The 14,666-nt window shown below is 33.5% G+C and overlaps 1 protein-coding gene across 2 annotated transcripts; it reads right to left on the bottom strand.

Moving 5' to 3' along the window:
- Positions 1 to 3,491: 3,491 nt before the first annotated feature.
- On the bottom strand, positions 3,492 to 14,388 carry LOC105641544 (flocculation protein (DUF1296)). Of its 2 annotated transcripts, XM_012226131.4 has the most exons (12): positions 13,889 to 14,388; positions 13,203 to 13,246; positions 12,416 to 12,521; positions 11,972 to 12,098; positions 11,646 to 11,875; positions 11,463 to 11,540; positions 11,201 to 11,377; positions 9,341 to 9,734; positions 8,643 to 8,937; positions 8,217 to 8,378; positions 5,358 to 5,858; positions 3,492 to 4,367 (listed from the first exon to the last, which is right to left on the bottom strand). In XM_012226131.4, exons 1-12 carry the CDS (start codon positions 14,049 to 14,051, stop codon positions 4,071 to 4,073), a joined length of 2,574 nt encoding a protein of 857 aa, XP_012081521.1. In that variant the 5' UTR covers positions 14,052 to 14,388; the 3' UTR covers positions 3,492 to 4,070. The 2 variants fall into 2 exon arrangements, with proteins under 2 accessions (XP_012081521.1, XP_012081519.1); XM_012226129.4 differs by having other exon boundaries at positions 11,463 to 11,875.
- Between the last annotated feature and the right edge of the window lie 278 nt (positions 14,389 to 14,666).

Genomic DNA, 14,666 nt, shown 5'->3' on the forward strand with positions numbered 1-14,666 from the left:
AATTCTTTTACTTCATTTTTTAGCATCTTAATTTCTTTATATAATTCTTTAGTAGATTCATCCGCATCGACCTTTTTAGGTTTATTTTTATTTAATATGGTAGTTAAATCATAAGTATTAGACTGAATTTTAGGAGTAATATTTTTTATGTCATCTTCGTCTTCAAAACTTTTTATGAGTTTCTTAAGAAGTTTAGCTCTAGTTTCTTGATCTTCAATTCCATTAACTACTGTTAATAAATTACTTTGATCTTTAGATAACATATTTAAAGAAAATTTTGATGAACTGGAAGAACTTGTAGTAGTTCCTAATTCATCAATTTGATTTTCACTTTCATTAGTCTCAGATTCCGAAGAATCCGAATCAATATATAATTCATAAATTTTATTTAAAACATTATCTTCCAAATTTAATTCATGTAATCTTTTATTAAATTTACAAAATTTAGATGTATGTCCTTTTTTACCACAATTGTAACAAGTCAAATTTTTATAAGAATTTTTAGTTGTAGATTTAGAAGGTTGTTTACTTTTGTTTTTATAAGAAGGTTTTGTTCTCTTTTTACTATAAAATTTATCTTGACTAGGCGTAGACCTATATTGTTTTTTAAAGTATTTATTTCTATAATATTTTTTAGGTTTAGTTATTTTAGAACATTGACCATCGCATCGTTGGTTCGTTGTGAGACTGTAATCAAATTGCTTACAAAATGATCCTAATTCTCGTTTAGTTTTTTGCATTTCATATTTTAATCTTTTTTGAAGTTTTAAGTCCTGACAAATTTGTAAACCTTCCTTTTGAATTATACTAATTAACTGCCCATATGTTAATTTATTATAAGGAATAGGTTGTCCAAATTGTTGTTTAATATTGTTTCTAACTTTTTCTCCTAAAAAATAAGGTAATCCAGCTAAAAACTTTTCTTTCCAAAAGCTTTGATTAGAGTCTTCCCTTAACATTAATCGAGTGAGAAAAGTTGTTTTATAAGTTTGAAAATCACCTAAATTTCTACATGTAAGATTACTTAATAATTCTGCATTTTTATCTTTTATGTGAGACGGATCACCAATAAAATGTAATGAGATAGTGAGAATTAAAGATGACACAACATCCTGAATTACTTCACCATTTTCATCAAATATAGGGTTTTCGTCCTCATCCACTTTTATTGAATTTAAGATTTCTTCATGTTGTTGGTCAGTAAGGTGATAATCCCACCAACCTTTAAGTTGTCCAGTAAATCCCGCAATGAGGATTTCTGCTATAGCTTTATCAGAAATAGTTGACTGGGTTTTATAAGCATTTGCAGCCATTGTCATTTGTTGCAAAATACTTAATATATTATATTCACTTAGACTATCTATGTTCCATTCATAGATTGTGGAAGCATTATATTTAAATTGAGATATAGTATTAGGTTTATCAATTATACCTAGGTCTGGTGCCCTACTCACTATTTCTCTATGATGATTTATAGGATTTAATTCAAATTGCTTAACATCTTCTGAGTCAGGTTCACTTACATCAGAGTTGGTGTTTTCTTCAATTATATTTATATTTCTTGATGCTGATGATGGAGGAGTATCCTGAGCTATATGTTGGGTAGTCGCAGATCGAACTTGAATTTTACTTAATTGATCTTTTAATTGATTTACAAATTCTTTTTTACTTGATTGGGAAATTTGAAAAGGTTTAAACATATGAGATTGTACTTTTTCTTTACCTTTTACCGTTTCATTCACAATTGGATTATTTTCCAATAAGTTTTCAATTCTTTTTAATTGTGTATTTAAACAAATTAAACTTGCATTACTAAAATTATTTTGTTCGATTATTTTTTTATTTACATCATTATCTTGAGCAGTTTTGTATGGGGCACAAGTAATTTCATTATCATGATGTTTTAATTTACTAATTGTTTTAGGTGGAAAATCACTCTTTATTGTTTGATCATTTACTACAAATTCTGGTCTCTTATCTCTAATAGTTATTGGGTTTAGACTTTTTTCAAATTTATTTTCTTTAATTAAGTTATACTAATCAAAGAATTTAATTTCAGTTTGGTTATTTAATTTATATTCTAAATATTTAGATTTTAATTCTTCAAAAGTATATGTTTTTAATATCTTTTTCAGTTTTAATAAATTTTTTGTTTTAGATATTTCTTTTATTAAATTCGTTTCAATATTTTCTTTACTAAGAACATTTAATTCTCTGTCTATTGCACTAACATTTTCAGTTATAGCTGAAGCTGTGGGTGATTCTGGAGATGAATTTACCAAATTAGATTGTTGATTAACATAGTTATCTACAGGATTATAAACAGCCTGTGGTATAGAAGAACTATAATCAACTCCTTTCATTTTATTTAAATTAGGTATATCTGAAGTAGAATACCTAGGTTTTACTAAAGTTTGAATAATTGCTTTAGGTTCAGATTCTTTATATTTTGCATAAATAACAGAAGGTATAGAAGGACTAGGTTTATCATTTTCATCTGTAGTAATAACTTTATATATATATATATATATATAGAGTAAAATTCAACCCAATATGTTAAAAAAAATAGTAATAACTTTAAGAATAATCATGTCTAAATCACATCAGGAGATGATAATCATATTAGTATATCAACGTACGTATCATGTCAGTATCTTTGTATCACACAAAACTTTACAATAACCCAACTTCAATAACCTAACTTTACGCATAGCATATCTCTCCTCACTAGCAATAATAGTCTTTGATATTTTTGACATTTATGTACAAAATATCTCTTCATACTATAAATGTCAAAATATACCTCTCCATACTAACAATAATAGTCTTTGGTATTTTTGACATTTATGTAAAAAATATTCTGTGGTTAATATAATTTTTAAAACAATAATTTTCGCATTTTCAATTATCTAATAAATATTTAATTAATTGAAAAATAATTTAACAACTGAAATACACAAGGGTTACAATTTTATAATTTAGTATTCAATAGATCAAAATAAATTTAGTATTCAATAGATCAAAATAAAAGCTGAAGATCCGTAAGGTTTTTAGCAAATTTATGCATTCCGCCTCTGCCTATGAGTTCATATAAATTTTTGAAGAATAGTTGATTCAACATATCCATGAGTATTGCGTCAAAACCCTATTCATTAAAATAACAGAAACTTGTGCTAAAGGCAGCGCATTATCAGCACAGGTTCATGAAGCAGTCCAAGGACTCTTCAATGAAGGTCAATGACTCCTCCAAGGCTCTCAATACAATTCATGAGAAACATGGGCACACGCCATTTTCTCCGAAGCATCATTTCGAAACAGAATGTTAAATTCCAACTTTGATTGGAACAAGCATGACTTACACCAGAACATCCAAAAAATGAACAACTTTCTACATTTTTTTTTTAAAAAAAAATACAATATTCCCGGTATAACTTCCCCATGAAAACCTATCCTGTGACAAGCATTTACGAATTATGATAATACCAGTCAGCGAAAACAATTGAAATGTTCGCTTTTGCTTATACCAATTACAACAGTTAGGTACATATCCTTTTCTTGCTATCAAAATTCACTTTACAGGTAGCGGAAAGACAATAAAAGAAAAGGAATTTGGTAAAAAATTCGCCACCGACCTATATCTTACCTCCAGAACCCTAGAAAACCCCCAAGTCAAAAAGAATAGAAAAGACTCACCACTCAACGATAGAAAACCTAAGTTCAGAGACTTTAGAAAGAACTTAGAGACTACAAAATGGAAAAACTGTAACACCATATGGCAGCAACAGGAAAGAGAAAACTGCACATGCCTACCTTAACTAACTTAAAATGGTGTCAATATCAGTTACAGGCCAACTGCCCTTTTATGCCCTCAACCCAAGCAATTAGAAGATACCATTGGCAAAACTTTCTCCAGACTTCTTTTTTCTAGATTGCACTCTCAGACCCGGCCAATGTTGTATCTCTCTGTTCCCCTCTATCCAAACTTGTTGGAGGTCCCAAAAATTTATCCCAAGATTGGACCTTTTCTTTTCCCGGTGTACAAAAAAAAAAAAAAAATTAATATCCATCTTTCAGTAGTTACTAGGCCAGTTGATTTGTTGGTGCTGAGGCTGCTGGTAGACACTGGCTGCAGGTCCCACCATATCAACAGCACCAGCCATGGCCTGAGACTGTTGAAGAAGCGGGTGAACAGCCGCTGCTGTTACTGCTTGTGCAGGCTGATAGATACTGGCAAATGTGCCATGGCCAGCCTGTGTAGGGGTGAATGTCACATGCTGACCTTGAGGAGGAAGGTTGTAGAAGGAACTTGCTGGCAAGCTAGACATATCTCGGCCAGGGGCAGCAATCCACACAGCTGAACCCTCGCTCTGCAAATCCACCATCATCAACAACAGATTTCATTTAAAGCAGTGGAACAATAAAATAAAAAAATAAAAAAAAATAAAAAAAAATAAAAAAAAAAATTGGTGAGCTAATAATTACAGAATGCTTGTTTGAGAACGCAGAGACATCATTCTAGGACCTAGTGTATTCATGACGTGCATCAGGATGATCATGCACTGATACATAAATTAGATCATCAACAGATTTGAGTGATGGACTGAAACAGGAAGACAAGAATGTTGAATTAGTTCTTTTGTGTTATTTTCTTATTCTAAATGTCTATAATGCTGGCCAGAAGACATTATTTAATACAGCAATCTTACAGGCATTTGGTTGGTTAAGAAAGGCATATTTAGTTGTCCTATGTCATAGGCATCAAAACACAAAATCCTAATTGAAAACACAGGCAACACCAAAAGAAGGGGAAGAAATCAAGAAATGCTATATCATAGATTTAATAGTACAGCAAGTATAATCAACATTACTAGCATTGCAAGGATTAATCAACAAAATCACACTGCTTCAGACAAGAATGAGCAGCCACAGCTGCTAGACTATCACAATCATCGATGACAACCATATCACAATTAATGACCACAATTTTCCCATTGTCGTCATTACAACTGCTTAAATGATAACCTTGAAGTTACCCATCTGTTTTGTGATTCACTAAAATGCATACAGCAATTTGTTGTGAAACATGAAACATTTAGAATGAAACTAAAATAATTCAAGGACATTTCAATATGTTCTGAAATAAATAAATAAAAAAAAATAAAATAAACTATACAAACAATATTCTAGGAGAAAACTAAAACTAATCAAATTGCCAAAAAAAAAAACATAAAAGTGATAATCATTACCATTACATTCTAATTCTAAATAAGACTGTAACCATTATAAAACAGTCATTTTCAACTACAAGAAGATCAAGTAACCATAAAGAAATATACAAAGACTAATTAGAACCATACCTGCTGCCCAGTTATGTAAACATTACTGTCCTTGAATTGGGATGCACCAAGATCTTCATTTGTGGTAGAGTTTCCTCCAGTTGCTGCAGAACTAGGATTATAACCAGCTTGAGAGGAGCCATATGGTCCATAGCCACTTGCGATTCCAATATGAGTTGAATTTCCTGTATTAGTTCCAGGCTTGTATTGTGGAAGTGAATATTTGACACCCATGGCAGCAGCAGCTGGAGGAGCTGGATATATGCTCCCAGCTTGAGGTTGCTGGGGAAATGCACCATTACTTAAAAATTGGTGGATGCCTGGAGGTGGAACATAGAATGGGGAGAAGTAATGACCATAAGGGATGTAGTTTGGGGGATAGTGGGGAATGTGCAACCCAGTTGGAGGGCGAAAAACTGGAAGAGGTTGCTGAGTCACAGCTATGGAACTTTGGATGACCCCAGCAGCTTGGGTCACCACTGGAGTTGCACCTGCTGTTGACAGAACTAAAGAATTCCCTCCCTGAAAATACAGACATATATAAGAAATTAGAATACAGAAACATATATGACAAACAAGGCACCATGCTAATACATGAAGCCAAAATAATAGATTATGAATGAAATCCTTCTCAGAATAACACCCCACTCAACTCCCAAACACCCAAAAGATAAAAAATCAAAAATTTTGAAAATGAAAAATGTCTTGGCACGATGAAGTCCATAAATTACCTCATTCTTTCTTTTGCAGTACATCCGTTTCCATATGCCAAATGCATAAATTTACTGTTTTACTTTACATTAAAAATTTTGTGGCACCTTTAACTTTTATTTTGATCTATTAAACACTTCAACTTATAAAATTGCACCTTTTGAACACTTCGATTTGCAAATTTTTCTATTGAGCACTCCAACTTTTAAATTTAGATCAACTAAACACTTATTGAATAGTTGAAAAAATGTAAAAATTATTGTTCTAGAAGTTGTGGTAACCACATATCAAATAATATCTTGCATGTAAAAGCCAAAAATACCAGAAAACTATTGTTGTTAGAATGGAGAGGTGTGCAATATTACCAAAATTCATAATTTTAGCAGTGTAATAGGTCTCTCATTTAAGGGTGCCACAAGGTTTTTGGTATAAAGTACAAGGATAAATTTATACATTTGGCCCTTACCCATACAAATTACTAGAAATCATGAGTACCTGGCATTTAGCTCTGCTGTAACAAAGACGTGGAAACATAATACACAGAATTACTGTATATCTTCACAGATCATGAGCAATTGATCTGCTCAACATGAATCTTTATAAGTCAACCAATAGTTGACTTTGACTAATATTCTAAAGATCACAACTAGTTTTAGATTTAGCACTCACAATAGGACCCTAAATTTGCTATCATAATGGGCTTACTCCTCCATTCTGCTCATAAAGATAAAATTTATGGATTCACAAGCATTTAGTGCCTATAAGTGCTTCCCATCATTCAAGTCAGTGATCTAATCAATATAATTCCACCATCATTTCAATGCTAATATGTAAGAGAGGAAACTTGAAACTAAAAAAGGAGTTTAGGTTGCATTCTCACTTTTCTCAATTTAAATTACATGGTCCCTAACTTTTTAAGTTCCTTGCACCTCAGTCCTGCTGCTAAACATCAACAAACATTAGGCCCCACATTTTTATGGAACAACTACTTAATTCCCATATTCCATATTAGTTCAAATTTTTAGTTCAAATTTTTAGACCAAAAAGCTGTCTCATCTTAAAACCCAGGGACAAAAGAACTGGAGACTGAAGCACATGATATTTTAATATAATGACTAAAGTGTGAAGAATTAAAGGAAGCAAAAGACTGTATTGCTACTAGCCTAATGACAATTGTTATTTTCCAATTTTCCCTTTATCAAATAAATTAAAATGCAATGAAGTTTGTGACGAACTTGGCAGCAAAAAATGCAAGCTAAATCATGAGATAGAAACAAGACAGTGCAGGAGAGCAGTAAACAACCAGTCGCGTAACTGGCTAAATTCCCTTGAACAACTCCATACAAATGGAGTTATTCAAAAACTTTTGACTGTATGGAAGCGAAGTATTGCAAAACCAGCAACATGCTTGCAGATGCAATGCCAAACACAAACCATTTCGTCCTCAATAAAAGACCATCCAAATGAAGGAAATGAAATATTCACAGTTGCAACACAGCCAACAAAACAAACAACTCCACATCATTCAATTGTTATGATGTTCAAGAATATCTCACCATACATTAAAATAACTAAACTTAGCATGACCTCGTATAAGAACTCTCAATGAAACCCTAGAATAACTAAAAAAAATTGTGTAGCATGTACGAGACCCCTCTCATGATGTTACACAGAAATTGCAACCAACTCCAAAATTTATACAAAAAGAATTTCTTAAGATTGTATAATAAGTTGAAATGGACATAAACAGCACCAGCCTATTAAAAACCCAGGACGCATCCGGAATATGGGCTTTAAAGCAAAATCCTGTTGAGATCAGCTGACCAACAGTAAAATAGCAAAAAACCTTTTTTTTAACCAAAAATAGCTATAATAGTTGCATCTTATTTGCATTTACCCTAGGAGATTCAAAGAAATCCCACTGGCTAACTAAAATCTAACAATGTAAACATCATTAACTGAAATGCAGATACACATGACAGAAAGACCAATACAGACCAAAATATAGATAGTTTTTGCAGCATGATCATGAAAATCTCGAAGCATGCCAAGGAGATTTACATTGGTCAACAAAGAGGATAATTTCTTCAAAACTATTTTGGATTAAAAAAAAAAAATCTTGTGCATTTCACTAAAATGAATCATTAAAGAGAGCTTATCTATTGAAACCTCTTGGGGAGACTGAGAAGTATGTGGAGGCAAGACTGCAACATTCCCATTGTATTTTGCAGCAGCTGCAGGCGACGGGAAAGGAGAAACACGACCATCACTATCAGCACCTGAACGATAGAATTGCGCATAATAACTTGTAGGATCAAATGGTTGTTGAACCTACAAAAAGAAACCATCAAATAAGCAATCAGTTTCAAGGCCAAACACAGAACCAATGCAAATATTGCAAAAATTCTATAGATTTAGTCCATGCAACCATGTTATTGTATGATAAAAATTAAAATTTTGGGACTAAAATATTTTATGATACATGTTGACTAACATGTTCAATCTATTACATCAGCACAAAAATATTCAATGTAAAAAGACACAACTGAATTGGTAGATTACATAAAGAAAGCAGTTTTGATGGAAAATTCTTACCACAAAACTAGGAAGGCGAGAAACATCACGTGCTTGAGATTCAGAGCTTTCAAATGGTGCAATCTGGCTACTTAGCATTGGAGGCACGTAGCCAAAACTATAGCTTGGAGAAGTTTGTACCACTGAATATTGCTGCCCCCCAGACAATGCAGTCTCCTGCTTGGACTCACTATACTCTGGTACTGCACTAGATGAGACATCACCTTCACCAGATAAATTTTCCAGTACATGTGAAGATGATTGTGGCTTATCTGGATAAGGTCCCTCCTCAGCAGTTGTCAGTGACTCTTGGTTGCTGAATCCAAAAACATAACCAGCATATTCAGCATGCAATATAAACAAATATATACTACTCATCATAAATCAATATGTCAGTTGTAAATTCCATAAAGTAAGGCCTGAACTTATTCTCAACACTTGCAAAAAAAATTGCACATTGTTAATAATATCTATTGCTCCATTGGAATACAAAATAGCTAAAATAACAACTAAATCTGATATTATCCTCCAGTGAAATAAACTAGAACATAACATTCTTATAGCTGATGACAAAACCAGAGTATGATGCTCTGAAATAAAGTAAACTTATTGTTTTTGTTGATAAAATAAAACAAAAGGGATAATGGAGAAAAAAATTCATGATTTGGGCAGACTGGCATACTCAAAATTATATTTAAATCCAAAAATACTCGACATACCTTGTAGTCTGTTGTTCCTCCACAGTTTCTTCAATAACCTGAGAAGTTTCAGACAAGGATGTAGAACTCTTGTCACTCTCTGGATCATTAACATAGCTTGCTGACACTCCAAAACTAGCATCAAAACTTCCAAAACTCAATTTTGTTCTTTCAGATTCAGGGACATGAATATGATTCGGAATAATAACATGTTGACGCTGGGGAAGATGCAACTCCTCCAGCTTCTTCTGCAGTTTAGTGGTAGATTCTTCTGAATCAAGGACATTTGACGAAGGCTGTGATTGGATGCCAGCTTCAACAGGAACATTAGGCACTTCGGATGAACTAGTTGTTCCAGACCCCTGAAGCACATTAGTGTTTGCTGGCTTTGGTTTCCACTCCTTCGTAGAACCAACTGTAAAAGACCGGGCTAGTTAACAATTTAGATCCCGAGAAACCATCATACAATCTTGAACAAAGTATTGAATAAAATGTTGAAATGCATTGAATATATGGAACAGTCAGTATTCCCCTTTTCCCTCTAAATTAAGGTGTCTCAAATTTATGCATGATGTATGAAAGGCTCTGTTTTAGTTTCTTTCTTTCTTTTTCTCACAGAAAACATTTTCCGCTTTTTGCTAAAAGACAATTTCAGCGTTATGGTATCAGATGCACAGATATATGGAATTGGATGCATTAAATTATAATGAGCCAGAGTAAAATACTCAAAAGGGTTGGGAAATGACTTCCTGCTTTCACAACAAGAAGTCACTGAACTCTGGACTCTCACAACTCATCAAAAGAAAGAGACATGGAGAATATCTAGACACAGTCCACTGACCACTGACAATTACCAGCCAGTGATGGTCACGGCCAGCTGTTGACAACTGTAAATTACCCTTATTCATGCAAGTTTCTCTTATATCCAATAATAAATAGAAAAATACAAAGTCCGTATAGGTCCACACATTTTCCAGACTTATTTATTGAAAGAATATTAAGATTTCCAATGTGCTTCAAAGTCCAAATATTAAATAAATTCCAGCTAACTCTTAGCGTAGTAACAGAAAATAATATGTTTTTTCCAAAACATTTTCCACAAAGAAAGCGAAGCCTAAGTCTGTAGCCTAATTCTATCAGGTCAATGAGAGTCCTAGCTCCAATAAAAAGTGACTAAGAATAGACTGTTGAGAAAACTTGTGCTTACAAATCTTTTATCCAAACTTAAATCATGCATGTCCTTCGAGAACTACCAATTTATGATGTATCACATCTTTTTACATTTCATATGCATGTATAAGTGTGTGGAATGTTTGCACACCTAAACTAGAAACAAGAGAATAGACAAATGGAAATAAACAATGAATCAGGAACAGAAAAGATGTGACTCAAGTTGAAGTGAGCCTATCTAGTGTTCAGTTGTTAATAATTCAGTGCAAAATTAAACAAACTCCCATTAAAAAGCAAGCTATTAACTAAAAGACTTCAAAATAAGCGGAAACGAAGTGCAGTTTCGGACTCACTTTTCCAGCTCAAACAATAACTCATGCTTAATATATATCTGAACAAGTTGAACAGTCGATGTGGTATACAATATATTCCTGAAGTACATCAACTTCGCAATTATAGAGGTTGAAACTACTCTTTTGAAATGCGCTCTTTTAAACATTGCTGTAAAAAGAGTTTGCAACTGCTTTTTCGCTGTTTTGAAGTCTTCTATGACCAAATCATGGTATATTTACCTTTAAAACAATTTTTGACTATTTTTACTCAACTTATTGAAGACAGTGTTTTTCCCAATAGTTATTAAAACAGCAATGCCGAACAGATCAATTAATGAAATTGAAAAGTTTTAACACAGAATCTGTTGAAAAATTAGACCTTTTTGAGGGCCAATTACTTGCTGTGATCTACTACTGTAGTTAGAGGACGGCCGACTACTGGAAGGGCCACTGTGGATGGAGGCAGAGGACTGGGAAGCCTCACTAAGCTGACCTTTCCCAACATGGGATTTACTTGGAATCTTCCCTTGCACAAAAGGAGTATCAATCTCATATCCTGTAGTCAGCCAATAACAAGCTATGAGTTACAACAAATGAGAAACAAAATAAGTCAAACTGAAATAAAACTTGACAAGTCCAACCTGATTTTTCAGCAGGAATAACTAAATTTGATTCACCAGCAGTTCGATTGCCCCCCACTTCACGTTTAATGGTACCCACTGTACTAGGAAGCCGTGAATCATTAGATGGAACAAGTACAGGATCCGATGATGAGAAACAAACTGTTGATGAAGATGCTGGAGTTACAGATACTGAGGAGTTACCAGAGTTTGGGATGGGCTCCTCATGTGTGTCCCCAGTTCCAGATGCAATTGCTGGGGTTTTGCTGCCATCAACAGAGGGGATTGTACTTCCAAACTTGTTAACAACAATAGATGATGGAGTCACTTCATTTTGACCTACACCACTTTCTAAAGTTAAATTGGGAGCATGCACTGCACTGTTGCTTCCAGAAGGTTCACCAGTGGCACCATTTGCCCCAACACCGACAGAGCTGCGAGGCATGATTAGCAAAAGTAAATACAATACATACCATAATACCCTATCAATCAAATTATAGAAGTGACTTGGACTTGCAAATTGTAGTCACCTTGCTGATGGACTTGTTTCCTTACTTTTCTCCTGAGAAACGGGCAAATAAGTACCATCTCCCTTCTCTACAGCCTGGTTGATTCCGTTGTCCCTTGCAGACCCAGAATTCCTGCCACCACCAGCATCTGAACCAATGTCTCAGTCAACAAACAGATTACCAATTATACCACACCTTTATCATACAAAAAAATTTATACCAGAAAACATCATCAATAAATGATCTGGTATTTTTCACACCATGAACCCAAATTAGTTGAAGGGATAGGTATTCAACCAAGAATATCAGCAAGTGGGATTCACCATTCCAGTGATTAAATGGGTCAAATACGTAAGTTATAGCCAACAAAAGAACACAGGTAAACACAGAAGAACAAACAATCATGCATGAGTAATCCATCAATATTAGTCCTCAAAAAGCTCTCTCTTAAAAGTAGTAAATTACCATGCGATGTGTAACGAGTTGAAAAGTTCACCCGACCACCCCTACTCCCTCGCCCTTGCGTGCCAGGTTTCCAACGAGAATCTCCAGACTCTTTATTATTCATATTCTGAAAAAAAAAAAAAAAAAAAAAAAAAAAAGTAATAAAATATGATATCAGACCTGAATATGATCTGAAGCACAAAAATACAAGTACTTTCGGTATTATTACATGCAGTTGTATCTTGATCATAGAAAGACAAAAATAAGATCTTGAGCAAATAAAATGACTAATATATCTTGCCTCCACCTCATTCTAAAGACCAACCAAGGCCACATATACCTTTGCCCTTATCCATTTATGATTAACATATAGCACCTTAACATATCTACTTATCCTTCTTTGCCTGTTAATTGCTAAAAATATCTAAAGTGAACCTATGTCCTGTAGAATTTGAATAACCTTCTTCAATTCAACCTTCAAGGTTGTTGACATTGCATAACTCTTATACAACTAATTTAAGCAATGCAAGCATTCACAATCTACAATCCATGCACACTGATGGCAACTTAAATAACAATTATAGCTGAACAATGTTATTGTCAATTCAAGGTTCAAGCATGCATGGATCACAGCAGCCCATGGGAGGAACAGCCATCATCTTAGTCTAGTCATTGGACAAACTCCATAAAAAATAGCATGGGCCATGATATTATCATATTTGCAGACATCTCAGACAAAGAAACAAGGAATATTTGAAACACAATTGAACCTTTCAGCAGAAATTTGGAAGGAAGAGAAATGTCTCACCTCTTTTCTCCGGTCTCGCTTCCTTTTAACTTCACGAAATGGATCTGTGGAAAGGAAAAAAAACAGTTCTGTTATATTCAGAAATGGGAAACATAATATAGCTCTCAGCAACTCATGTGAACTTCAAGAAAGTAAATTCTTAAAGCAATATTATGCTTATGTATAGTAGGCACCATTTCATGAAATAAAAAGGAGAACAACGCCAATGTCTTGAATTGAGCTCTTAGCTTCTAAGTTCTCCTACTCTGTTCATTGACTCTTGGACATCAATCAAATACAATTTCCATAAGTCAATATTGGCATGACCGCATGAGAAAATAAAAGCAAAAGGCAAAGTAGAAGAAAGCTTTTCATTTCGGACATAGAAAAGCATCACAAACATAAGCACAATTGCAAAATCTAATATAGACACAAAACACCAGGAACCCAAAAAAAAAAAAAGTGATAACCCAAATTAGCAAAATCAAAACCCAATTCAATCCATACTTGGAATCTGCCAAATGCAACACCCAAATTAAATCAAATCCGCAGCTCAAGGACATGGATCATATAGAAATCATCAAAACGGAAGACATGCATCCTACAAAAACGAGCTTAGAGAAAAACCCAAAATAAAAAACTATAACCTAATAACAATAAAATATAAAAACCAATAGAGATTTTCTAAAAAAGAAAAAAAAAATTACCCTGAGAAAGAAGTTTTTGAGCGGTTTCATTGGGATCCATAGAGCAGTCCTTAAGCATTGCATAAATCTCATCTTCACTATGATTTCCTGTGATCTCCTTTATGTTCTGGATCGTCTTCCTCACGTTGCTAGGAATTGGAACCCTAACTCCAGCCCCGCTCATCTTCACTAACCAAAATAACAACAATAATACTCCCTCTTGTACAAGTTACAATATTTAAGCAATATAAATATATATATGCCTCTGCGTATATATATATTTAAAACATAATTATGCAAGTGGGAGCTTAGAGATTGATTGAGAGGGTAAACTATAGAAGAAGATGGATTGATTGGATAGTGAATAATAGTGATTTTGTGCTTTTAAATTTGATCTGTAAGAAATGGGGGAGAGAAGGAGAAGAAAAAGAGAGAAAAAAAAATTAAAAAAAAAAAATAGAAGAAGAGGAAGGGAAAATAGGAGGGAGCAAAATGTAGTGTGGGTGTGTGTGACTTTGGAGTGTAGGGCTTTTAGTTTTCTTCTCTTTTTTATTTTTTGGGTTACCTTTAAAATTTTTAAATTATTTTATTATTATATATGTATAGTATATTTTTGCATGTGTTAAACTTGTAGCTGGCTAGAATCTGTGGGCCAGTGAGTACTGTGTGTGTATATATATGGTCAAAAATTTAGGAAAATAAAATTTTTAAAAAAGATTAAAGAGCACAAGAATAATAATGTAATTCTAATTATGGGAGTGTGATTTCTTTTAATGTGGAAATTAATTAATTTTTTATA

The sequence above is a fragment of the Jatropha curcas genome, chromosome 3 (assembly GCF_041381405.1).
Source record: "Jatropha curcas cultivar XTBG-Jc1 chromosome 3, XTBG_Jcur_1.0, whole genome shotgun sequence".
NCBI classification, from domain to species: Eukaryota; Viridiplantae; Streptophyta; class Magnoliopsida; order Malpighiales; family Euphorbiaceae; genus Jatropha; species Jatropha curcas.